This window comes from Apteryx mantelli, chromosome 2 (assembly GCF_036417845.1).
Source record: "Apteryx mantelli isolate bAptMan1 chromosome 2, bAptMan1.hap1, whole genome shotgun sequence".
Lineage (NCBI taxonomy): Eukaryota > Metazoa > Chordata > Aves > Apterygiformes > Apterygidae > Apteryx > Apteryx mantelli.
The window spans coordinates 9,911,596-9,937,057 of NC_089979.1; the positions used below are offsets into that span (position 1 = coordinate 9,911,596).

The 25,462-nt window shown below is 38.3% G+C and overlaps 1 protein-coding gene across 1 annotated transcript in view; it reads left to right on the forward strand.

Annotated features, from left to right (window-relative positions):
- ADCY8 (adenylate cyclase 8) overlaps positions 1 to 25,462 on the forward strand; it is a 129,972-nt gene that overhangs the window by 66,034 nt on the left and 38,476 nt on the right. Inside the window, exons 5-8 of the mRNA XM_067292270.1 lie at positions 764 to 891; positions 10,348 to 10,506; positions 14,626 to 14,896; positions 21,417 to 21,614. Coding sequence (XP_067148371.1) covers positions 764 to 891; positions 10,348 to 10,506; positions 14,626 to 14,896; positions 21,417 to 21,614 — 756 coding nt within the window. The remainder of the gene's footprint in view (positions 1 to 763; positions 892 to 10,347; positions 10,507 to 14,625; positions 14,897 to 21,416; positions 21,615 to 25,462) is intronic.

Genomic DNA, 25,462 nt, shown 5'->3' on the forward strand with positions numbered 1-25,462 from the left:
TTGGAGCAGGTTTGCATTTAAGGTCTGGCTCACATGTCTTGCTTATCCGAGAGATGCAGAGGTTTCGGCAACTCGGATATTTCTTATCACTGGAAAAGGATCTTCTAAAATAATGATCCAATCACACAGTAATAAGGATACATATTAACATGTATTTAAGAGATGAAATTCTGTATCTGCTCCTAGGGTAAAGGGTGTTTCTACTTGGATGCTAAGTAAATATTTACTGCTCTGGTGACCAAGAATGTAGTTTCTGTAGTTTAATGTCTTTGGGATGCAGATATTTGATCAGCTCCTACAGCTGTTGGGAATGTTTCAATGTGACAGTGGAAACTTTGGGTGGGAAGGGATTATCAGTGGGAGGAAAGAGGCTGTTCATTCATTTTCAGAGTTTTCAAAGAGGGCAGAAAAACGCCCTGGAGGAATACAGTCTCAGTGGGTTATTCATCCTCTCAGCTGGCATTTCTGAGTCCTTGGCCTAACTTCCAGTCTAACCCTGCTGAAACCTTTCTCATCAGCAGCAAGGACATCTGTGACAAACGTAACACCAAAATCACTCTATACTTTTATACTGAAAGGATAAAGTTTCTTTATATCAAAATTGAAATAAATCAAGATCATACTAATTGCAAGCAGGAAACATCTAGTAGCAAGTGTTAGCATCTCTTTTCAATACTTTTTTCAACCAATTTCACATTCATCTTAAAAATGTGAAACCATAAATGCAAATCTTTTCTTTCTCCTCTGATATATTTATATTTAGGAACATCATTGTCTTAGGATAAAGATCCTGGGGGACTGTTATTACTGTGTGTCTGGGCTCCCAGAACCTCGCCAAGACCATGCACATTGCTGTGTTGAAATGGGACTCAGCATGATCAAAACTATCAGGTAATATATTTTTTTCCTTATTATTTTATTGCCTCTGACAGTGTCCTGAACTTCTTATTTGAGAATGCTATAAATAGACACAGTACATCCTGTGGTGGTTCAAAGACCTCAGGATTATCACTGTGCAAAAGGCAGGAATTTTTGATCCATGTAAAAGCACTGGATCCATGGGAACAGATGCTAAATGCATTTTAATAACCTGTGCTGCTTCAGAGCATGTAACACAATAGCTATGTGTGCACTGGGGGGAGCAATAGGTTTCACAGATCTTAAGAGTTCTCACTTTATACTGTTGTCATGTTTAAGAGGAGGTTGATTAGGAGAGTGATTTTTTTTTTCTAAAATCCCTTTAATAACATAAAACAACAATAAAAACACAGAACAGACAGCTGTGGCAATGCTTTAGCTTGGATACTAGAGCATAGACAAACTCATAAGCACTGTAGGATTTGTCAGATGAGCAAATTTTGCTTATTAAATTATGTTGGTGCTTAAATCCACAAGGACTAGAAGTGTTTTAATTAAGGGATGAGCTTCCATGATGTAAATGTAGTTGTGTTACTGATAGATTATTGTATTTTGATGTTATCATGATTAAAAATAACAAGGTTTCAACAGTCCATGTATAGAGCTAGTCCATTGATTTACCTGGACAGTGACCAATATCTAGTGCTCCAAGAGAAGTTTTCTTGGTCTTTTTTATTCATGATATTAATTTTGCCAAATTTCCCTTTTCCAAGTCTTTCTTCTGTTGCTGTCTTCCCTCAAACAATGTTTCCTAACCTGAGTATTGTCCTCTTCCCATGGATGTTTTGCTGCCTGGTCTCTTTGTCTGCTTCTTTTCCAGACTGCTTTCCTCCTCTAATCTGCATGTGTTTCATTACGTACATTAGAGAATTATGGTGTACTGCAGCTACATTATTGAGATCTTAATAGAGAAAGAACTTGACAAAAATTAATTAATGGAAAATGTAACTGAATAATGGTTATGCAACAATGATCTCTAAGAAGGTTGGATTCAATTATCACAGACTAAATATTGCTGAAAGTAATCAATATTTTGCTTCTGGAATCCCCACAGCGAAAATGAAGCATAAATTAGAGAAAATGTAGATGAAAATGCTATCAACATTGTTAAAAATACTCAGAGATACACATCAAATTATTTGCATATGCTTGGTAATACCGTCTGCAGCAAACTTTCTTCTGAGATAGTGAAATATCTGAAATATTGCCTGAACTGAATCATTCTGCCTGAATTGAGATTTAGACATCTAAAGACAGCATAGACAGCAACCCATATCCTTTTAGAGCTCCTGATTCTTGTAGGACTTGTAGGTTCTTTATACCATTAATGTAGAAAGAAGTATTAAATTAGGCAGACCAGATTTTCCTCTGTAAGCCCTGTAAGATTCTTGTTCACTCCACTGACAGTATGTATTTGGTTATGTTGCAAGGATCAGTACCAACACTTTTGGTGAGGTGGTCCCCAAAAATCTCCCATCTCAGGGTACCATTACTGAATTTTCTTTCTAGTCTTCTTGGTGACTGTATAGTTAGCAGGAATTAAACAAGAATGTGAAGTGTATGCATTGTACAGCACGTAAGTTAAATCTGCATGGACAGAAAAACTCACAAGTAACGTCTCAGTATTTTATTATGCCATATAACCATACTGCCAAAGTGTTAATTTATTCTTAATTGAGATTTTACAGCTTGATCTTAAACTCATATACCGGAGCTCTAGACTTGAGTCTTGGTGCTTCTCTTCTCTCTTTGCAGGTGTAAAGAACTGTCCAGGACCCAACAAAACAATCCAATGTTATTACTTTCTCTGTAACAATTTTTGCCTCACTGTGTCTTGTTACAAAGCTTATAAAAGAAAAGCTTTTAATTGTTATTCCACTCTGCCTTCTTGTACTTTGCTCGCTTAACCACTGAACACAATTGAAATACGACTTTCAGCCATGGGAAGGTTCCAAGAAATCTAATATGCACACTAAAGCGAGGAAGCTTGCCTCATCACATTCGTGAATGAGCGAGAATCCTGCACTCCTGCTGTCTTGCGAACCCGAAGCTCCTGTAAACTGTCGTTAGCTGTGAATGGAAGTACAAATTAAAGTAAAAAGAACAAGCTCTTCACAAGGGATCCGTTCATTCAGCTGGTTCTCACGCATTGTCACAGGCAGTGCAACTCCTCCTGCATTTAGATTTATTGTATTAATGCCTGTCTGTACTGACAGTTGATACAAATGCGATAATAGTGGAATGCTTAGTCATTAGTTGATAATGTTTCATTTTAACTATTCTCACCCAAGCTAATTGGAAGAGTTACTATCAGGGATTATACTGAGGGGAACTAAATCTGTCATTGCACTTATCTATAGAAAACAGCAGTCATCTTATCTTTATGTATATAAGGGGCAAAGGGGAAGTCAAGTAAGAAGAAAGCAGTCATCAGCATTTTCACTGCACTAGTTAGTGAAAGTCCAAAGCTGTGTTGGAATCCCAGATGGTTAGGATTATGTAGGGGATATGCGATAAAATTCAAGATATGGATATCTATTTGCTGACAGGCAAATACAGAACGTGAGCTTCAGACCTAACAGTAAGGTGAGGTTAGATTCAGTGAGACAATCTCCTCCTCAATGATGCTGAAATAGATAAGAGAAAGATAGAGAATATAGAAGTAATTCTGAACTGAGATAGATAGTTTCTAAATACCACATTATATTCCATCAATATGTACTGCATGGAGTGTATACTCCATATACTCCAATATACATTACACCCCAAAAGACGTAGATTAGCATGTTTGTTCATTTGGGTTTTTAATTCATTGAGTTGGGTTGTTAGAAGAGAAGTAGCTAATAAGGAACAGAAGAGGGACCAAGGGAAGTTCGGGGAAAAGTGAGGTAAAGGAGGAAGGAGGGGAAACATGAAAGGAAGTGGAAGCGAAGCAAGGAAAGTGAGGAGAGGTGAAGGAAATAATCATATGGAGGAGGAGAGAGTACTTCCAAAGTGGAAAATATGCAGCATAGTCTGCCAGCGTCAAGATTGAGATAAGAATAATGCATCCTGGTGAGGTGGCTTCATTTCAAACAGCTTGTTAAACATTTTCAGAAGGGAGCAGTGAAAAGTCATAAAAATAATTTGTGAAGCAGAAGAAGTGCCTCTAAAATAAGACAATTAACAAGTTTCATCTGTTTAGCTTATCAGAAAAAAGGATTGAGATGTTAACTGATAGCAGCGCATCAATATTTTTATGAGCAGAAAACGCTAGATTAAAAAAAAAAGACAGAGTATTACTGAGAGAAATGGTGATTTTTTGTCCCTCAGTGTTTTCAGATCAAGGCTGGATTTCTTTCTGGAAGAAATACTCCTCTCAGACACAAGTTACTGGAATATAAACAAGCATGAGTGGATAAAATGGACTGGCCTATGTCACACAGGATGTCACAGTGAACACTGTAGCTGTCCCCTTTGCTCTTCAGTTTAGGACACAGTGGCTCTATAAGTGGCAGAAAACACTTCCATGGGTTGAAGATTGCTCCTTTCAGCCCCCTTCTTAAAACGTCCTTATTCCTAAAATCCGTGTGACCGGGGAGAGAGGTGACTGAGAGACTGTGTGAGGCTCAGCTCCCCCAGGACTCATGCATATGATGATGGGAATCTAAAAAAACATATAATGGTGGAAATTCAAACAAACCTTTATGCCAATATAGTTATTTGGCAAGTCAAAGAGTCTTGAATGGTTTCATCTCTTGGATTCTTTCCTGCTAAAAGGCCAGCTGAAAGAGTAATTATTATGACAGAAAAAATAGTCCCAGCATACAGTGTAGGCTAAACTCCAGAAACAAGATAGCAGCTTGTCTTCATTAAAAGTCTGTAATTAGCAGCTAATATTAGCATCAATTCATTTAAAAAAAAAAGAAAAAACAAGAACTATATTTTAGATGATCTCAGTGACTAACATGCCAAGTTTCCTGCCTTTCCCAGGAAAAACAGTGCTTTTTAACTTGATTTGTTGGGTATTAAAAAAAGAAAAGAAAAAAAACCCCACAAAATGCTCAATGCTCATTAAAGAAGCTACTTAGGCAAGGAAACAGTGAGGAATTGCTTTTTATATTCCAAGACTTATTATATAATTCATCCAATTCTGGACTCCTTCCACAGATTCTTTTCTATCTAGTGCAGAGAGCAAGGCTCAGCCTATACTGAATGAGCCTTGATTCACAGAAGACAGAACAATGCTTCACAGAAAAATCAGAAACTACAAACTATTGCTTACCTTCATTTCTATATGGTGGTGGAAAGGGGCTAGGATACAACAGCTTGCTTAACAAGATTTTCACAGGTTCTGTCAGCACTTTGCAGATGCAAGCCACAGAGTGAATAGGTTTCATGCTGGGACTTAATCATATCAGGACTTATAAGCGTCCATTTCAGCCACTGATTATAAATGAGCAGTGCTTCAGGACGGTATAACCTTTCTTGATTTTGCTATTGGGTGAATGTATGAAATGAACTGTAATGATTAATAAGTTTGTGCACCCTTGAGACCCCTTTTCTTAGAATGTGCCACCAAATACAATCAAAGCAACACTGGCAATATGGCATAGGAGTGTATATATTTATATAGCTTGTTATAACATGGTTTTCATGAAAAAGCAAACTTCTGATAATATTATTTATACTCATGAAATTCCATTTCTGCTTCTAGAAAGATATTGGAATTCTTTTCTTTGTCAAAAGACTCTGAGAATTAAGCAGCAGTTACCTCTGCAGTAGACCTTGCAGCTTTATGTACTCAAGTCCCTTGTGCTATATTAGTTTCCTGTGTCTCAGAGCAGAGGCAGACATAAGAAAAGGGAAACATCAGCAAGCATAAGTATGGCAGTAGCTTAATTCTGTCCATGTTGCTATAGTATCAGTCTGAGCTCAGAGCAAGCCAGGTATAACAGTGAAAAGTCTGATATGAAACTTCTCCAAATAATAGTTGCTGCTGACTCTGGAATCCAGATCTAATTCAAAGGTAAACTCACCCTGAAGCTATTTTAAACTGGCTTCTGGGGATAATACCTGCCTTAAATTGTAAATTCAACACTGTGTAAAGTCGATCTACAATGTTTTATATCCTGTGAGTCATCGTACCTTAGCTGTGTTCTTCAAACCACTCAGTAGTTTAGTGCATCCTGTTACCTAGCTTTTTAAAAATAATAGATGTTTCCTGTGGAAGCATGACACTGTTCCCAGAATCACCCTGAAGAGAGCACTTACCTCAATTCACCTACCACCACTTCAAGTCAGCATGAAAAAGCATTTGAGTTCTTGTAGGAAAATTCCACAAACCTGTTGAGTCCAACCAAAAAGTTTTCTATGCGGTTGAACCTCAGGATCATAGGATAGTTCAGGCTGGAAGGGACCTCAGGAGATCTCTAGTCCAACCTTCTGCTCAAAGCAGTTCCTGCTATGACCCTTGTTTAGTTTAAACAGAAAGCACAGAGTTTCCTTTCTTATTGCACGTATATGAATACAACAGTGGCTGTGAATCTACAGGTAAATTAAATAGTCTCAGAAAATGTCAACTGTCCCTAATGAAAAGTGGCACAGACTAGCCAACTCCTTTCTGTTAAACTTCCTTTACCACCAAAACTGAATGGTTTCATCCCATCCAAGCTGCCTACTGGAGATGATGTTCAACCCATGTGAACTCCTGAATCTGGGAACTGGTTGTGAGAGCGCTAGTCGGCCAGGGAAAAAAACAACTGGGGCTGTTTTAAAAGTCTCAAAGCATAGCCAGACCCTTGCACAGCTAAATTGATTAACACAGATATAGCCAGTGTGGCACAGTGTGAACCTGTAAGGTGTAAATTCCAGAGATTCAGTTTTCTGACAGTTACAGAAAATGTAGCAAAGCAGATATCTGACTTTTGGCTCACATTTTTAGATGCAAATAGGAAAGTCTCTAATTAGTAGCACAGAACTCAACTACCCATCAAAGAATGCCAGCCAGAAGGAAACATCAAGGCCCAAATAAATCAATGAAATTTTCATCACTGACTTTGCTGAAAGGAAGTATGGCATGAATAGCATCAGTCACATTTTCCTCTTCCTGGATAAGATATCAGACAGCCTGTGAGGTAAACAGAGCTGCTTTACAGATTATCAATAATGCAGCTTTCTGCATGTACTCTGTCAAAGTAGCTGCCTGTAAAAAAGTTAAAGCAAATACATTGTTTTTAACTAGAAGCTCCACTTATATTTATACAAATATTGGAGGAAGAAGAAGTGTTCTTCATTGTTTCGGTATCTAATACATGCTATTACTTACAGGAGGTTGTCTCTTTCTGAGTAAATGAGAACTCCCTATTGACTAAGATGATCCAGTGTTTGTTGTTTCAAAGTTTTAATTGCTTTTATCCCATAGCAGTATACAAACAAAACCTTCAGAAGCATGTGGCAGCCTGGCTGTTAGGGAGTTGGATTTGGCTATGGAGATAATCAAGGTGATGTCCCCTTGCCTACATAGTTCAGAACTCTGTTTCACCCCACATCACTCCAAATTTTAAAGAAAAGCAATAACTCTATGCTGTTATTGTTGTTGTTGTTTAATATACCAATCAATTGCCTCACTTTTCAACCACAGCCATTTTTTCCCTATCAAATTTAAAGCCTTATAACAAAAACTGGTGAAAACTAATGTCTCCACAAAACGCATTCTGAACAGCTCTACTCTTAGTTTTGTGTTGTAAGTAATAAAGCAGTGGGAGCAGGACCAAATCCCTATTGTGCTTTCATTCACATTCTGGGCAGAGACTGTTTAAACATACCTCAGACTGCCTGCGGCTCGATCCAGTTGGGTCCCCTCATGCAATTAGTTTCCTACCTGCCAGCATAAGAGCATATCGCTGTGAAGGGCGAATGAGAGGAGGATGTGAAGATAGGGCCCTGCAGGTGCTCCACCATTGGCAGCGGACAGAAAAACCGAACGGCCCTCAGTCAAAGGATGCAGGCAGGTAGCCAGATCCCCATGGCCACAGGTGAGGAGCTGGGATCATATATTGCCTGAGCCACATGTGGGAAAAAGTTGCTGGGGATTATGAAAGGCAACAGATGAGGCAAGAGGGATGGGAGGCACCAGTGTCATGCAGGAAGTCCTGTGGACAGCTCTCTTACGCGATGTTTTGAACAAAGGCAGAAAGTCCTGTAGGGCTGGCTGAGGGCACAGAAGCCTTTTCAGGTTGTCATAACATTTTTATGACACAGGAAAACCAAAAAATTCAGCAACCCTTAGCAAACCTTCTGAAAACAGAGCAAAATATTGCTCAGTTGCACCATCATTCGTACGTAGACTCTCCAATGAGTTCTGTGTACTTTAGGTCCCATGCAGTGCATAAATATGAGGCTATAATTTATAGTATATATATATATATATGTATAGATAGACTTTATTATACTGTTTTATTAAAATTGAGATCCTCTTATTGTGTGCATTTTTCAAGGAAAAGCTTTTTGCTCCATTACTCCTCTGGATCCAATTAGCTTTTTATTTCAAGATACAGAAATCAGACATAAAGACAGAAATAATCATCTTAGTCTGAACAAAAGAAAAAGGTAGACTGGGGGAATGATCATGCTGGGAGTTGTGTGACAACTCCTCTGACAGTTATGAGTGTTAGTTTAGTTATTTTTGTAGCATATCTATAAAAATTCTTCATAGCACATTATGAATAGCAGTGTTATCACTGCTCTGAATTGTTCTCACAATATTTAAGGCACTTCTTCAGTGTGGAGAGTTTGTTTTCAAGTCCCATCTTGCAGAGTCAGGTGATTATGTGTTTGTTTTATTTTGACATTTCAAGCTCTCTTGATTGCAAAGCAATAAAGAAATTTGTAGATGAAAACTATAAACTCAGGATATCAGGACACAGATAAATCCTTTCCCAAGCTTATTCTGTTTTATTAGCCTATGATTAACTTTGTGTAAATCTCTTTCTTTTAGATACCTGAAATATGTTAGCTTCCTGATGTAATGAACAAATCTCGCTTAGCAGGCAAACTACTGCATTGGGACATATCATATGCTTGCTTTCCTCCAAGGTTTCAGATTATGCAGGAAATGGCAATAAAGATGGATTGCTTATTCTCAGTTTCTCACATTTTTATATCACTGTCTTCTCTCCATTTCAAAACTCTTATTTCCTTTTTTGTCACACACTGAGTTGATGCTTCTCTTGCAACAATGAAAGGGCAAGTATTGAATGGAGCAAACAATTTACCCTTTTCTCCTCTAGAGAGGGTCTGTCAAGGTCAGGACTAAGGCATCTGAGGCAATGGTAGCTAGCTTTGGAACTGTGAAAAATGGCTGTTTATTCTTTGTCTGCTCTGTTGTGTGATCTTGCTGTGATGCTATTGACTTCAGTGACAGTAGAACTGGGACTCTTTACAGAGAAATAGGAGTCTTGTTTGCAGACCAACAACAGCAAGGTATTTTTGCCAACCTGAGCATGCTATTCAAATATTAATGAACACTAACTGTAACAGTATTTTTATTTCAAGTTGTTGTCAGACGGGCAGGACTGGAAATATGCTCTCTTCATCACCCCAGTGGATATAGGTCAAATAACTTAGCTGTGAGCTTCCCGCAGTGATGTGCCAGAGTATCTTAATAGTGATCTGAAAGAAGCAGTTGTGGGTCTAGGATGCTACTAATGTGCCTGTGGCTGTGCATGACATATGTTGCTTTATATAAGGAAAGGAAGATACTATTTTTACATGGTAAAATTCCCTTTATTATCAATAGACTTATAGTAATTGAAAACAGTGTTGGGACAAAGTCTGTTTTCTGGAACTCTTAACAAATATGTCTGCATGTGTTTACTATGGGGCTGTGAAGTGGTCTTTACCATGATACAGAATGAAAGAACCTTATTTTAGAAGCATACTGCTATCATAAAGGACCAAAGAGTATTCTGGCCCAGTCTACCAAAACTAATTCACCTTTGTGCAATGACTAACTCTGGAAAATTTCAGTCAATAAATTAAGATTTTTGAAATATTGCGGTTTATTCAAAAAATGGAATAGAAAATAAAATTATATGAATTATATGCAGGTTTGATGACAATAGCTTTTGTCATTTTGTTGAATGTTCTTTTATAATTCCAAGACAAAGGACTCACAGAGTCCAACAATTCCTTTAATTCAGATATCTATTTCTCTCCCTATCTTTCTATTCCTGCATGCAGTTAAGTGCTTAAGCATAATCCAGATTTTAGAGTCATTTTATCACTGCCTGTACTTTGCTACCTAGAAAGTTATCTCTTCATTTTACAAGCTAAGTGATTCTTTATATCAAATTGGCATTATATTTTACATCCTATCTTTTTCTAAAGATATGAAAACCATAGCGTACACTTTCATAAGTCTGACTTTTTTCTTCTTTTTTTTAACAGATATGTGAGGTCAAGAACAAAGCATGACATTGACATGAGAATAGGGATACATTCAGGATCGGTCCTGTGTGGAGTGCTGGGCCTGCGAAAGTGGCAGTTTGATGTCTGGTCATGGGACGTGGATATCGCAAACAAACTCGAGTCAGGTGGAATTCCTGGGTAAGGCAACACGTATTTCCCACAGTCAGAAACATTGGCAGCACACAACACTGTTAACCTTGCCAACAGATTAACTCGCTTTACATTGTTTAAGCAGCTATGGCATGTCTTCTTTTTTTTTTTTTTTTTTTTTGGCTCTAATGCAATTGGCAAGGATTTGAGAGGATATAGCATAAAGGGTGGACATGGCCAGCTCGCAGAGCTTTTGGAAAGGACAACAAGGTTTCCTTTCCTTTGACAACTGCTCAGATCTTGACACCACTATCTCCTGAAAATGGTCAGTGATTGTATTCGGCCCATATGATACCCAAAGCTAATCCAGATTTCCCAGTTAGGTGTTGTCCATTCCTGAGTTTCCCCAGGCTTCATTCTCTGTTCTTTTGCATTCAAATGCTGCTGTGAGGTACGAGGGTGCAATTTATTCCATAATGCACAAAGTGTGGGAACAGTCATGTCTTCATAGGTTGCTACACTAATAGCAAAGAGTTTTGGAGAGCAGGGGCTCTAGGTACTGTTCTAAAAAATTTGATGCTTTAGTAGACATTTTGAGTCATTTATGTCAGCCCATCTGTATGTGAAAATATATTTTATTTCCAGCCAACTACCTAGTTTTTCTTGGTCTGAAGTAGCAGATTCACCTGGAGGATAAAATGCTATTCCTGACTGATATGGCCACTATCTCACTGTGGTTTGGAAGTCACAGCCCCTAAATTTGAAGCTTCAGTAGGGATTGCAGGAATGCCCTGTTCACTATCAGTTCCATCTTCCATTGATGCGTATGGCAAAAGATCTCATGTAACAATGCAGCTTTTGGCCACAGAAAGTAGAAGCAATATCCATGAACATCTTTATGCAGAAAAAAGTCTAAGTGATGTTGTTGTCTTGGGTAGTGAGTGAGGTTTTAAGTCATCAAATCTGAGTCATGTGCTGTGCTCCCCTCAGGATCTGTCAGTGTGGCCGCGTTCCCGGGATTTTATAAAGATATTTGTTTTATATATGCAAACAGTGGACCCTTCCACCATTACCCATAGTCCAGCTTTAGATTAATATATATGTTTTTAGTTGACTAAGAAAGGTCATATGCATCATTGTTAACATGAGCAAAATGATTAACTAAGTTTCACCATCCACTCCTGCATAAAGTGTAATTTATTACTGTTAATGCATACAACTAATACAGCTTTTAATGGATAATCCTGAGTACACACCAGCTTGCTGTTGTCAATAAAAAGCCTGGCTAAGTTGCAGTCTACCGGAGCAGAGCGATTTTCACTCCTGTATATCTGTTTGCTAACAGAGCAAAGCCTGTATGTGACAGCAATTCACTGAGGCCTTCAAAACAGTGATTTACGTCAGACTTTCCTGGGGCACAGAGCAGATTTACTAGAGCAGTTAAGGTCACTTTAGCCTCTCCTGCCTTCTCCCCGTCCCCAGCATTCAAATCCTGCTGCCTGGCACGGTGCTGATATCATTCATATTCCCAAGGCTACACCGCTTTTCTCTGCCTCTCCAGCACAGCTGCCCTCGGGTTGTGAATGGTCCTACTCCTACAACATGAACAAGGAAACATGAGCAGCTGTGGATCACAGCCCTTTCCTGAGAGCACAGTGGAGTGAAGCAGCTCATCTGCCTGGTGCTGTGATAATCCCTCTGCCAAATCTGGGTGCAGGAGGGCATTTCCTCAAAGTACAACCTGCACCGGAGGAGAGAGGCTCCACGCTCCCCTCCGCGGGGCTGCATGCACCACCGAGCGCTCATAGGCACCAAAGCAAGTATCGCCCAGGGACAGGCTGCCCCCAAGCAAACGAGCCTCACTGTTGTGGTCAGAAAGAATCTGGTGTGCTAAGAAAAAACAATTTCTGGATTTCTGAGAGAAACAAATGTGTCCGGAACACCTGATAAGGAAACCATAGAAGATCCTACAACGTTATTTTAGAGACACTCTTCTGCCAGGCTCTAAATTTCTAATAGTCTTTTCCTGGTGCATTTAGGTTTTAATCTATCGAATTGGCATAAAAACTAGCCAATAATTAATTTTCCAGGATGTATCATTGACAAGGATCGACTAAAACTTTGGGCCTGATTCTGGCTTGACATGTTTTCAACATTAAGATAGACTTACTGGCTTCAATGCTCAGGTTCCTGATTTACTGTGTTTGCAAGAAATTAGAAAGTGGCCTTTCCATTATACTTTTTTTTTTTTTTTAAGTAAGCTTTGCAAAGGTGAAAGCAGACAACTTTTTTAATCTACCAACTATTTATTAATATTTGGTCCATTTAAGGGTAATACATCAATAGCCAGTGCCACACTGTTATCATTTCCATTATAAAATCCATATTTCACGGCTTTATAATGCAATCTTCTGAAATTATATTAGGTTGAAACTCAGCACAAAGATAGTCACCGTGGCAACTAATGTATCATTTTCTTTCTCTTTCTTCCTTTCCCTTTTTTTTTTCTTTTTTAAATTAGTACTTTACTTAATTTAGCCTATTTGGAATTCTAAACCAGGAAATGCATTGTCTTTCTGAGATATCATATGGTCTGGTTTTAAAGTCCAGGCCAAAAGTTGCTTCTATTTGAGAAACAGTTTTTCTGACATTTGACCACAAAAGAGTATTAATCTTTATGGACATCGTAACAACATGTCTTCAGACAATGAAAGTTGTATTGAACTTGTATTAACTTCAGTGAGAAGCTGAGACTGGTTTAAAAATGGCTAAGATATAAATTTTTGGTCTTTTGTATTTAACACTCCACATAGACCCAGTCTGTGCCAAGTTCTGGTACTTCTGGTCATTTCACAAAGCTTAAAGACAACCAGCCAACCTGCAATTTATGCAAGATAGTTCTGGCAATGCATGTACATCATACAGGAGCATTTCACCAGTATTTTGTGTAACATAACTTTGCAATGGCATCCTTTAAGTTCTGGAAAAAAGTCCCCAGGAGGTGAGCTGGGACCATTTGCTTCAATGGAGCCACATCATTTTGTGGTGCCTGAGAAAAGTGCCTCATTGCATGTCATTGAGCAATGACTATGAATTTTAGCTGTCTCTGAATATTAGGTATGTGATTGCAAGCCTCGCTTTGAAAAACTGCCCTGCCTTCAAACTTTGAAAAATGAGCCAATTTTAAAATATCATAAAGGATACACCACATTTACTTGTTTGACTTAGCTAAATGTTTAATGACCATCTCCTCATATTGCATTTTTGATGCTGTATTATAAAGTATTGTGCTACTAACTATGTGGATATGTTTCAGAGGTGCCTGAAATTTACCCTAAATATAGCAGGTGGAAGATTTCTTGAAAACAATAATAAGCAAGACCTATTCTTTCTTTATTTGAACCTCTTTCTATATTTCATAGCAGTCATAACAATGGATGAAAAAGCCCAAATACCAAAAAATCCCAGGTTTGTTTGGAGGACATCTGCAGCCCTATCATGCTTTCTCAAAACCTGAGCACTTCATATGTCTTCTCTTAGGTCCAACTGCACCTTTGTAAAAGCTTTTTGAACTCATCAGTTACCCTTACCAGAGATTATCACTGCACCTCTCTGTTTCTGGAACAGTTCGTATAACTATTCCCTAATTCAGGTACAAGCAGACTACTAATTTAAATTGTCTAAGCTACCTCAGCTAACTGAAGGAGATTAAAGAGGTTTCACACAAACTGCTCTAATACGTAACATGTATTTTCCTTCAACCATATCTACCTGAAATGGCAATTTTTATTTACTCTGAGTAGTCTTTTACTTAAGAAGATCTCTCATTAAACTGTTACTGTTAGCAGAGGTATCAGGAGTGAATATCAAAGCGTTTGTCCTGTGACAGAACTCTGTGCATTCATGGGAGCTTACTGATGTGAACATGCCTTGACAGTATTTGCCCCAAATGAAGTTTGTGTTTCTAAAGAATTTGGGAATCAGAAATAATTAATGGCATTATGTTGAATACACTATTTTATTTTCATTATATAAATCATCTCAGAGAGCAGAAACACCTCTTTTTATCCATCGTGTTAAAAATGGTGCCGAGTTCATAATATTCCTTCCTGCCTATATGTACTAGAGCACAATCAATATTTGCTGCTACTTATTTCACCTATGCAGGAGAATCCACATCTCCAAAGCCACTCTCGACTGCCTGAATGGGGATTATAAAGTTGAAGAAGGGCATGGCAAAGAGCGTAATGAATTCTTGAGGAAGCACAATATTGAGACTTATTTAATCAAACAACCTGAGGAGAGTCTGTTGACTTTGCCTGAAGACATTGTGAAAGAGGCTGTCAGCTCCTCCGACAGGAGAAACAGTGGGGCAACATTTACCGAAGGATCCTGGAGCCCTGAACTTCCATTCGATAACATAGTGGGAAAACAGAATGTAAGTCAAACTTCCTTTAATGTCTTCAAGTATGAAAGTATGCTTGAGTGCATTTCAATAATGGAAGCCTCAGAGGAGACAAATTCATCTGTAACCTTTTCTCTAACGCATACTGTAACTGCAGATGATTAAACAAATTGCTTCAGGACAGAATTAACCCATGTATCCAAACTGGGGAAATGCCAGGGGCCTGGGGATTTTTCTTTTTTCTTTTTTCTTTTCCAACTGAAATTAAATACTACAGAGCTTTAGTTGAACCAGTCCTTAAAGAAGTAATTTAAATGTGAAGTAAATGTGACCAAACTAGCTGTGACACTCTGGTCAGAGTATGCATTTTGCATAGCTTCACTGCACTGCTGTTAAAGTAAAGAGTCAAGTGAATGGACATTCTGCCAGAGGAACCAGCATAGTGTAGGTTATTGATATACAAGGCAGAGGAAAAGGTTAGCTAAAAAAAGTACCTTGTGATAACAGTTTGACCATTCTTTACTTTTGTTTTTGTGATAAAAAATGGAAAAAAGGAGCATCTAAGATATAATTAAGGTTAACTAACAGGTGGGCTATAGTCATGTGTAGTTTAACAGAAATGGGAGACAATAGCAACTGCTCCTGACCAGACTTTTTCCAAAAGCACTGCAAGGCTAACTGCTAGCACCCTGGGAACCAGCAATTCTCTTACAGTCATAAAAATCACTTGTGAAGCCTGCTTGCTTAGAGGAATTAAAAATGGAAACGTTAAAATGCCCTCAGACATCACTTTTTTCACTGCCTTTGAAAGATTGATGAGTTATTATGAAACAAGGTCAGCTGGAGTTGCCTTTCATTTTTCTGAGAAGGATCTGTAATGACATGATATATCCTTTCTTTTGCTGCACATTCTTAGTCCTACTTGTTTACAATATCTGTGGGACTTCAAGCATTGTTGCATGGAGGTCTTGCTTTGTCAACTGTCTTCTGCTTCTTAAAAATCTTCTCTGAAGTGATAAACCTTCACTATCAATCAGTCCATGGTGACGTCTTCATCTCTTCAAAATGAACTGAAGCACGGCATGGTCTGCTGTTATATAAAACACCGTTTTTATATATGTTTCTGTACATCTGTGTACATGCAAGTACGCTGCATTTTAGAAGTCACTGTATTTTGTTGACCTGTCTCTATCTTCCCATTTCATTGAGAATAGAGGTATGAATGCATGCTGCTGTGAATATCTCTTCTGAACTCTCTCTCTAGTTCTTCTTCTTTCCCTTTAAGACATTCCAATTTCTCTGGTCGAAAAAAAATCATGCAGATTAGGCTATTATTTCATTGATCATTCTCTCAGCTAAACCTGACCTTGATATCAACAATGAAGAGGGGAAAAAAGTAAAGGAACAGTGTTTTTATACCAACTCCCATCTAACAAGATAGTAAAAAGTCTATGAAAATTATTGACGTACATCTAAATAAACAATTGTCTTAAAATAGGTTTTTGTCTTGTGGCTACAAACTAAATCAATTTTTAGAATAATTTTTTTTTCCCTATTTTTACTGAAAAGAACTTTTTTTCTATTGCTGTAAATAACTATAATTCTATATTACACATGACTTTACAGTAAGCCTTTGGGTGGAGAGAAGGCTTAAGAAATCTGCTTTTCTATTTGTGATTCAATTGTTATGTAATTTTTAACTTTAAAGTTGAGAAAATATGCGTTACTGTTCATAAATAACAGATTTCAGTTCAAAATTCAGATGATAGATTTAAATTATACTAGGATATAATGGCTTTTTTCTAGAGGTGTGTAAGCCTTGGACAGAATAAGCATTTAATAACATTTATTATGCAGCCTAAAAGTCACTGGCAGCAGCAGATGTTGAGAATCTAAGTAGCAGCAACTCAGCAATGAATCACTCCATCTGCTTGAACATTTGCTAATAGCACTTAGATGATTTCATTACTCCATATAAGTTACAACAAAATTTGAGTAACTCTGCTCACCTATGGCATATTTTTGGCTATTATTATGTTGCTAAGAATATGAAATGGCAGAATCTCTTGCCCAAACTCAAGTTCATCACAGTCCATACTCTTTGCCCAACCTCATTCTGTATGGGTGGTCTAAGTTAATGGACTAAGGTGTGCTGATGAGACTGAGAAACAGAATAGCCATCCTTTATGCACGCAGTTATACACATTAACAAAATCTGAATGTGTTTAGAGCACAGTCAGCACAATGTGCCTAAGCTTTGGTTGTGAGGTAAGCCAAGGATGTAAGTGTCTGTGCTGAAATTCAGACCGTGCCTAATATGAATAGAGTTTACTGTTACTGAAACAGGCTTCTGGGGTTCTCTTCTAAAGCAAAGGAAGTTGGACAGAAGTTATTTTAAACAGAAGTTAAGAGAGCTGATGGAGTTGGATTTCTTCTCTGGGCCTTACTAAGGTAGTAGCTGAATGCAGAATGCCATCACTGGTGCTGGAGGCAGCTGATGGGACTACAATCAGGTGAATTAGAAAAAAGCAAATTGAAATGTCTGTGGCTTGTACAAGCATATCTTGGCGATGGCTGCAATGAGTTTTACCAGTTATCAAAAAAATGATATTTAAAGACTCCTAGAGATGACAGATGAGTATAAACAGCCGGGGTGGAATTCAGTTCAAAACTGAGACACCAACATTTGTGTATCTACTGATTGTGACAGGTGTCTATTCTCCCACTCAGCTCAGTTTCTATACATAAGGGTCTATGGTTATTTGAGGTGCTCTAGGGTGCCTGAGCCATCCATGTGTGCTTGATATAACAAGAGACCTATAAAAGACCTGTGTTCACCTGGTCTGTTAGCTGGAAGCCAGGCAGGAGACCCTGTGATGTCTCCAACAGCTTTGGAGACAGTCACTTACGCTGAAACAAGTGAACCCCCCTAACTAGTGGATTATCTGAATACACTAGGCTCCACTGGCTGTGTTGATTAAGAAGCTGATTCAGCTTCTTAATTGTGGCTATCTATTGTAGTGTGAGCTACTCCAGCTGCATACTCCAGCTGGTCCCCACCCACCAGTCAGAAGCACGTGGGCCTTCCGTAGGTCTTGCGTCACATCTCCTAGCTCCAGATTGTTGCCTTGGATAACCTAGGACATCTTCACTGGTGCACATGACTGGGCAACTGAAAGTATCCAGAGTATCCATTGCCAGTAATAGAAGCTGAGACACCAAGCACGTAGACAGCTGAATTTAGGTGTCATACTCCTGAACCAAATCCCACCCATATCCTGCATCTTGAAACATGTGACCCTTATATGTCATGCCAAGACCTGACATTAATAGTATGAAAAAAGCTATTTTAAAGCCTTCCTAGAGCTTTCTAAATGGTACTGATCGTAATTTTCCTGCCTTGTTGAAGCCAGGATGATTGGACTTGTTAAATGAAAGCTTTATGAGGAGAAAGGAAGTAAGAACTAATTCCCACTATATTTTTTTAAACCTCTATAAAATATTTCTCAAGTAGTTCTTTATTTATTTATTTATTTTTATTCATCCTGCCATTTACACTCAAATTCAAGTTTGGCAGGGCTTTTTCCTAGCAGAACCTTGTATGCATTCCCATACAATACATGATTATTATCCACATCAGTAAAAGACTACACCCATGATTTTCAAGCCAGCGGTGGTTTGAACAGTCATAATGCATCATAATAAGCCTCAGACAGGTGGTCTGTGAAACCACAATAGTTAATCTGAATTAGAAGTAGAAATCGCAACATAGATATTGTTTCCAATAAAGAGCTTAGTATGGAAGTGGTCCAAGAGAAAAGGAGGGCATTGACAGTGTTACATTAGTTCCAGAAAGTTTTGGACTATATGATGGTGTGGCAGAATGATACATCTGTGGGGAAGGCTAATTCTGCTACAATGCATCTGCTAGTTTCATTCCAGAAAAATCTTTACAGTTCAACTTCACAGAACAATCACTATTAAAATATACTAAAATCCAGGAGTTGGCCAGGATACCCTGCAGTAAAAAAAGGGCAATACTAACATTGGCATCTGTCAGCTGGCCCCAGTCCACATTTATCTCTGTAAAAGGGCTGTGCACATAATACTTTTTCTGCAAGTGTCATGACCAAAGCCATCCAATTACATAACAGGCTGGTTTTTAGACAAAGTATTTGAGCCAGATTCTGTTCTTCCCATTCATGTTCCATGGTCTTTCACTAGTGTTTCAGAAATAAAGCAGAACTGATGAGAAGGGCAGAATTTGGTCCATTACAGGAGATGCAATTGTATCTTCCACACAGCTGCTCACAGAAATGTAGGAGAGGTAAAAGGGAATATCAGTATTTCTTTATGTAGACATAACACAATTTTAAAAGATGCAGAATGAAGAAGGAGATAGAGAAACATCTGATTAAAACATATTCTTGGGCCAATAATGTGCATGGTATTTTGCTTTATCCTTATTATTGATTAGAGGGAAGCAGTTGTCTTAAGTGCATGTATGGGTGTGAGGGAGAGACTCCATCAACTAAAATATGAATTTCCTTTTGCTTTTCTCAGGAAATAAATGCAACTGCAGAGTCCATTTTTGTACCAATATCAGTGGCACCATTGCCACAGCAGTGATATTATGACATGTTCATCCACCACTGAATGTAAACCAGTTCATACATTCAGCAAGAAGATGGTACTTCAAGTTAAATAAATTTAAAAAAAAATGATTTGAAACAAATTTAATCACTTATTAGGACGAATTGAGATCATTCCCCTCACATAAATGAAACGTAATGCCCAACTAAGACGTTAACGAAACACAATGCCCAACTAAGACTTTAGGTACCAGTGGAGATATAGTAGTATGAATTAATTCCGAGGAATTAATGCACGCATCAGCATCTGACATGATCTTATCCTTTAGTAATTTCAGACCCTTTTGTGAGCTTTCAGTCCCACATACTGATAACAGCTTTTCTGCACAGCTCATTTTAAAAGAGAAATGTCAACAGTGCCTTAGTCAGTAGTACCACAGTATTTTTCCAGTTGACTCAGTGGATTGTTTCTCTGGGGCTTGGCTTTAACCTTAGAGTTTCCTTCTTAACTCCAAGGCTAAAATATGGATTCAGGTATATCTCAATCTTTATTATGAAAAAGCTTTCTTTGATTGTTTTTCTCCAAACATTGATGATACCAGTTTTCTGGAGGAAAGATGGGGAGACCTGAGTAGAGCTGTTTGACAAACAGATGAAGCCCTTTCTCTACCAAAGCTAATAGGAAGATTGTATTTCCCTTCAATAGATAGAATATTTCAGTACTGATGTCCTTGTTCTGTCTATATATTTGACTCTTGGAGGTTTGACAGTGTATACTTAAGACCCTTCCTGTGTTTTAATGGACTCCAAGATTTGTTAGAAGGTACTTGCTGATGATTAGCAAGGGAAACCTCTACCTCTCATTGGCTGTATGTAATCCCATGATCCACAAGAACTAGCTTTCCAGAGAAATCCAGGGATCAATCTATTCCAGTCTCCTGTTCCCAGCAGTGGCCAAATACAGCAGAAGATCTTTCCAGCAAGGAGCTACAGGATAACTTTTCTAATGCAAAAGATTATTGTCCATAATAATTTTAAAGTGTATTCTGCTGTGATGTATGAAGGTTTATATCCTTTCCATTCATTAACATTTCTTAACCCTTGGGAATATCCTAGAGTTTGTTTTCCCATTCAGCTTGTTGCTTCACTGTGGTTTGTATCATGAAATGTGATTGAGTTATTCTTTTTATGAAAGCAAACTCTACCTCTTTCCTGAAGGCAAAGCATCCTTTGTACTATCTCCACTAGCTTTCCTTTGCAAAACTGTGCAAGAATCTTTTCTTCTTCTTTTTTTTTTTTTGGGGGGGGGGAGAGTTTTGAGTAGTCAATGAAAGAATCAAAGGAATAATGTAACTGAGATGACGTTTAAAAAATAATATGAATTACAGTTAAATTACAATGCCTAACTGTAATCTAGACTGGCTGAAATATACCAGTAGTGAAGAAGAGCATATTATCTGAAAACCCATGCTGAAGTAATCAGAAATAACATCTTCTTCACTCCTGCTTAAATGATCTGTTCCTTAACTATGCACATCCAGTAACTTTGGTGTCAAGGCAAACATCTTTTCTCCTGTTTTGCTTGTGACTTCTGTTTCTGTAGCTTCCATTCTTAGTTGTTAAAACACACCATAGAGTTAGATACCCTGCTGTGATTTTAGTATGTACTCCCCTCGGGCATGCTTTAATAATTAATCAGCATAATCTGGAAGGGGAAATGTATTCCTAGCATTCAGTGCACCAGCAAACCTCCTAGTCTGTATAAAAGAGGACATTAAAGTACCCCACTTAATGTACTGTATGTGTTTAGCGGAACAGACATTATTTTACACTTCTGTAGATTTCATTGAATGAATTGCATGGATGCTGTAATGGTTTGCAATGCAACATGATCTAAAACATTGCATTTTTAACCCAAGGGGACCAGCAGGTTTATTCTGTTTGCATGTGCTTTCCCCTAGACTCTGGCTGCCCTAACAAGAAATTCAATAAATCTGCTTCCAAACCATCTTGCACAAGCTTTGCATGTCCAGTCTGGGCCTGAGGAAATTAACAAGCGAATAGAGCACACCATCGACTTACGGAGTGGCGATAAATTGAGAAGAGAGCATATCAAGCCTTTTTCACTGATGTTTAAAGACTCCAGCCTGGAGCATAAGGTAGCTGGGTCTTGATAGCTGCATTATTTGCAACTCAAACTGTAATAAATGTCCACTGAATTAGAGAAGCTCTAGGTTCTAGCTTTGCATTGTCTGTTTTCTGGGTTCGTTTTTTTTTTTCTTTTTTACTTTGTTTCAGAAGTTTTCAGAAGTTGTGACTGAGCTGGAGGTCATTAATGGATAGTTTTGTGATGTAGGTGTTATAATAGTATAATGATTATATTTCATTGTTGGAAAATTCCTACACTGAGCAAACTCTGCTTCTGAAAACAACAAAAGCCATTTGCCAGGTTTCATTTGCTTTCTGGTATAAGCAGAGTTTTTTCTTCAGATGACAGATTGCTTTAGCACAAAGGGTGATTGAGCATATTAATAAACTGACACTTCTATTCAATACATGTATCTATATTTATATAGATATGTTACTTTCATTTAATAATAGGATCCATCTGATGTCCTCTAGTCAGCTGCTATTTTTATTTCTAGTCAAAACCAATCTGTCAACTCTTTGTTTTGGACATCCCTTTCTAACATCTGCTTCCAAGAGGTAAATATTGTTTATATCTTTGCTGTTTCTCAACAGCAGCATGATCTCACTAATTCCTGTTTCAGTCTACATTCAAATATAAGTTTTAAGTTGAAAAGGAAAAGACAAGGGAGAATTTTCCTTGAAAACTGACCACACTGAGGTTTTCTGCACAGATTTCAAGTTATTTCATTGGTTATTAAAATGCAGCAATAGCAGTTCTGTGTTGAGATGTATACTTAGATGGAAAAGAAAGAAAAATGTCAGACCTGCAACCACGGAGGCCTACTTCTCCTTTGTCACTCCAAATTCCGCTGAAAAATGTACTTTTTTACTTGACTTATGGGAGACCAATCCTCAGGTGGTATCAATTGTGGGAGTTTAATGAAGGCCAGTGGAAAGGAAAAAATAAGCTTCAAGTTTATCTGACCCCTTATTTTACAAGTAGTCCTACAGAAGAAAAAAGGAAAGTTTGCTTTAAAAAAAAAAAAGAGAGAGAGAGAGAAAGCAATTTCCTCTGAGAATATTTGTGATATTAAGATAAAAGTTAGAATCCCTAAAGCCAAATGAGACACTATCGCTGTGACAGAAGATATGAAGATAATACCTCATTCAGTATGATCATCGTGCAAAGCTGACAGGACTCAGAGTTAACCTATAGCTAAGGAAAGATATATTTGAAAACCCACTTCTCTTATCAGGGCATAGATAATCAATGGTGAAGAACTCTTCATTCGTCCTGTAAGACTATGCCAGAAAAGAAGCCAAAACTATCAGGGATGAAAGGCTTCAGAGCAGGAGCCTGTGGCTTGGTGGCTCAGGGCTTGCTTTGGTGGGGCTCCCCGGATTCCACACTCTGGTCCAAGGTCTCTTAGTGAATTTTATATGAAAAAGACATAGATAAAATTGGTATTAGGCTTAAGAACAAGAAGTGAAATGCAAGACACCTGATCTCCTGTGAGTTACCATTGAAAGGCCCAAGTCATGAGCATTGTGAATCTTTTCAAGACGCAAGTTCTAAAGACAAGGTGAAAAGGTCTGGACCAGAATGTATGTAACTTATAAGGTGGGGGATGGTGAATTTGGGTGTGTATTTTGTGCAAAGGAGGAAAACTGAGCTTGGTTTCAAACAATATGCTAAATGAGCAAACTACTGAATGATGGTCCCAGACTTAAGTTGCTATCTAATATAAACAAGGCCTGAACATGGGTCGGAGTTAGTGGGGACTGTCCAGAATCAGAATATACACTTTATTATCAGTTTAGACTGCACAATTAGCAACCACAAGGAAAATGTAGGCAGAAAGGGTCGGAGCTCATTAAAATACAATTTAAGCAACAGGGAAAAAAAAACCCATCTCTTAATCCATCGCATTACATAGGTCAGATCTGAAATGTTAATGAAGTTTTGAATTACATCTGGATGACAAAAAGTCTTCTAAAAAGCCAACTTTTTGCCAGTTATGATGCTTCTTCTTCTCAGTATGATATTTCCAATGCCAGCCTATGTTGTAATGCTTCAAAAGTGGTACATTGGTTCCATATTTCCTTAGGTCCTAGTCTCAGCCAGTAAGCACAGGCAACACAAATACAAAACCCCTTCAGTAAAGAGGACTGAATCTTCTTTCTGCCTTATAAATTGGGCTAATTTTAAGCACTGTGCAGAAGTAAAAGTAGAAAATATCAAGGCTGTTTTATTCGCTTTGCTTCATCCGCATCTTACAGTTGGATAGCTGCCAGCCAGCAGCCTCTTTGCTTGTGCTCAGAGCGCCAAGGCCACCACGGGTGCACTCGGCAAACAACGGGGAATGCACCCGGATGCAAAGGGATAGTGCGAGTTAAGGACAGGTGAATCACAGTGTGCTCTTGGTTATAGGCAGGGGCAATGTCTCATGGGAAAATGTGGGACACGTCCCTCCCTTCCCTCCTCGTTTGCCAGTGCAATAATTACAGGTTTGCCCTGGTGGCCTTAGCATTAAATCACAGTCTAGAGACAGTCATAAAAAAATAACATGGGAATTGTTTTTCTACAGCAGGTAGCTATTTACTCCATGTTATCTTATATTACTATCACTTTCTCCCTTCCTCCTGCCCATTTAGGAAAGAAAGCAAAACAAACTCAGATTTAAATTGGAGTCTCATAAAGCTATTTCAGAAGCCTTTTCCCTCTGCTCTCCCCACCCCTAACCTTTCAGTCTGAAATTATGCTTTCTTCCAGTCATTAACATTTTGCGACTGCTTACCATGACCTTCTACATCAGCGTCCTGAGCTGCCCCCTGCAGTGTTGCTGAGCAAATAGACAGCATACTTCTATTGGCCTCCCATCTCACACTGCTTTTTTCAAGTTTTCATTTGCTGCTTGTCACCTTCAGTTCAGCACAGTGGCTGCTGCAAGTCAGAGGTAACTGAAGTAAAATAACTTCTCTTATGTAAAATCAGGTGCAGTCACATTTAGCCATCATGCTTTTAGGCAGCACTGGCCCCTGCCTAATATTTATTTCTTTTACCTGTAAGTACTTCTTTCCCTAGACTTACAGTTATTCTGCAAATAGAACAGCCAGAGCTCATAGCCAAGCTTCCTACCAAACAGTGCTTTGCTGTTAAACTTGTTCAATCAGAATTGTGTTAATGGTCTATACCTCCAGCCACAGAAAAGTAACCACATACACAATAAACTGTATTTCTTCCTCCTGCATAAGTAATGGGGGTATGGTGCATTGTGATCACACATCTTCTTTAATGGCTTGAATGGAAGTGAAATGTCCTCCTAGACTTGTGTTAGCTTTATAAAGAGTAAGGGTTTTTTCATTATAAAACAATTGCAGACAGCAGATCTGCACTAGCAAACAATGTGCTGATTTACTTCTTTTAAGGTTATAAAATGTTAAACAAAAAAAAAAATTCTGGAATCAGGATGCCCAGAGCTACCATGGGAACTAGTGCAGTTCTTGGTTTATAACAGTTTAAGCCATTAGTATAACTTCCTACTCCTCTGTTACCTCATTGCTCTTATGTCCTTCCTGGTGATAGCATAATGTAGATTCCACAGCAAGCAATAACAAATACATGTGCTATCACCTTGAGGTAATATGTATATTTCCACAGGAATTTTGTAAGAACTCCTTGATTTCTCAAAGAATTTGCACAAGATCCCCGCCTATAGATTCCTTTCACAAATGCATTAGTCATTGCTAACCTGTATTTCATTCATTAGCACTTGATATCTCGCTTGGAGACTAATTCACTCTCAAATTTGCCAGAGGTTGTTTTCATAAATAGGATGTAGGCAGAGAAAGCAAACGAGACATCATTGAAGAGCAC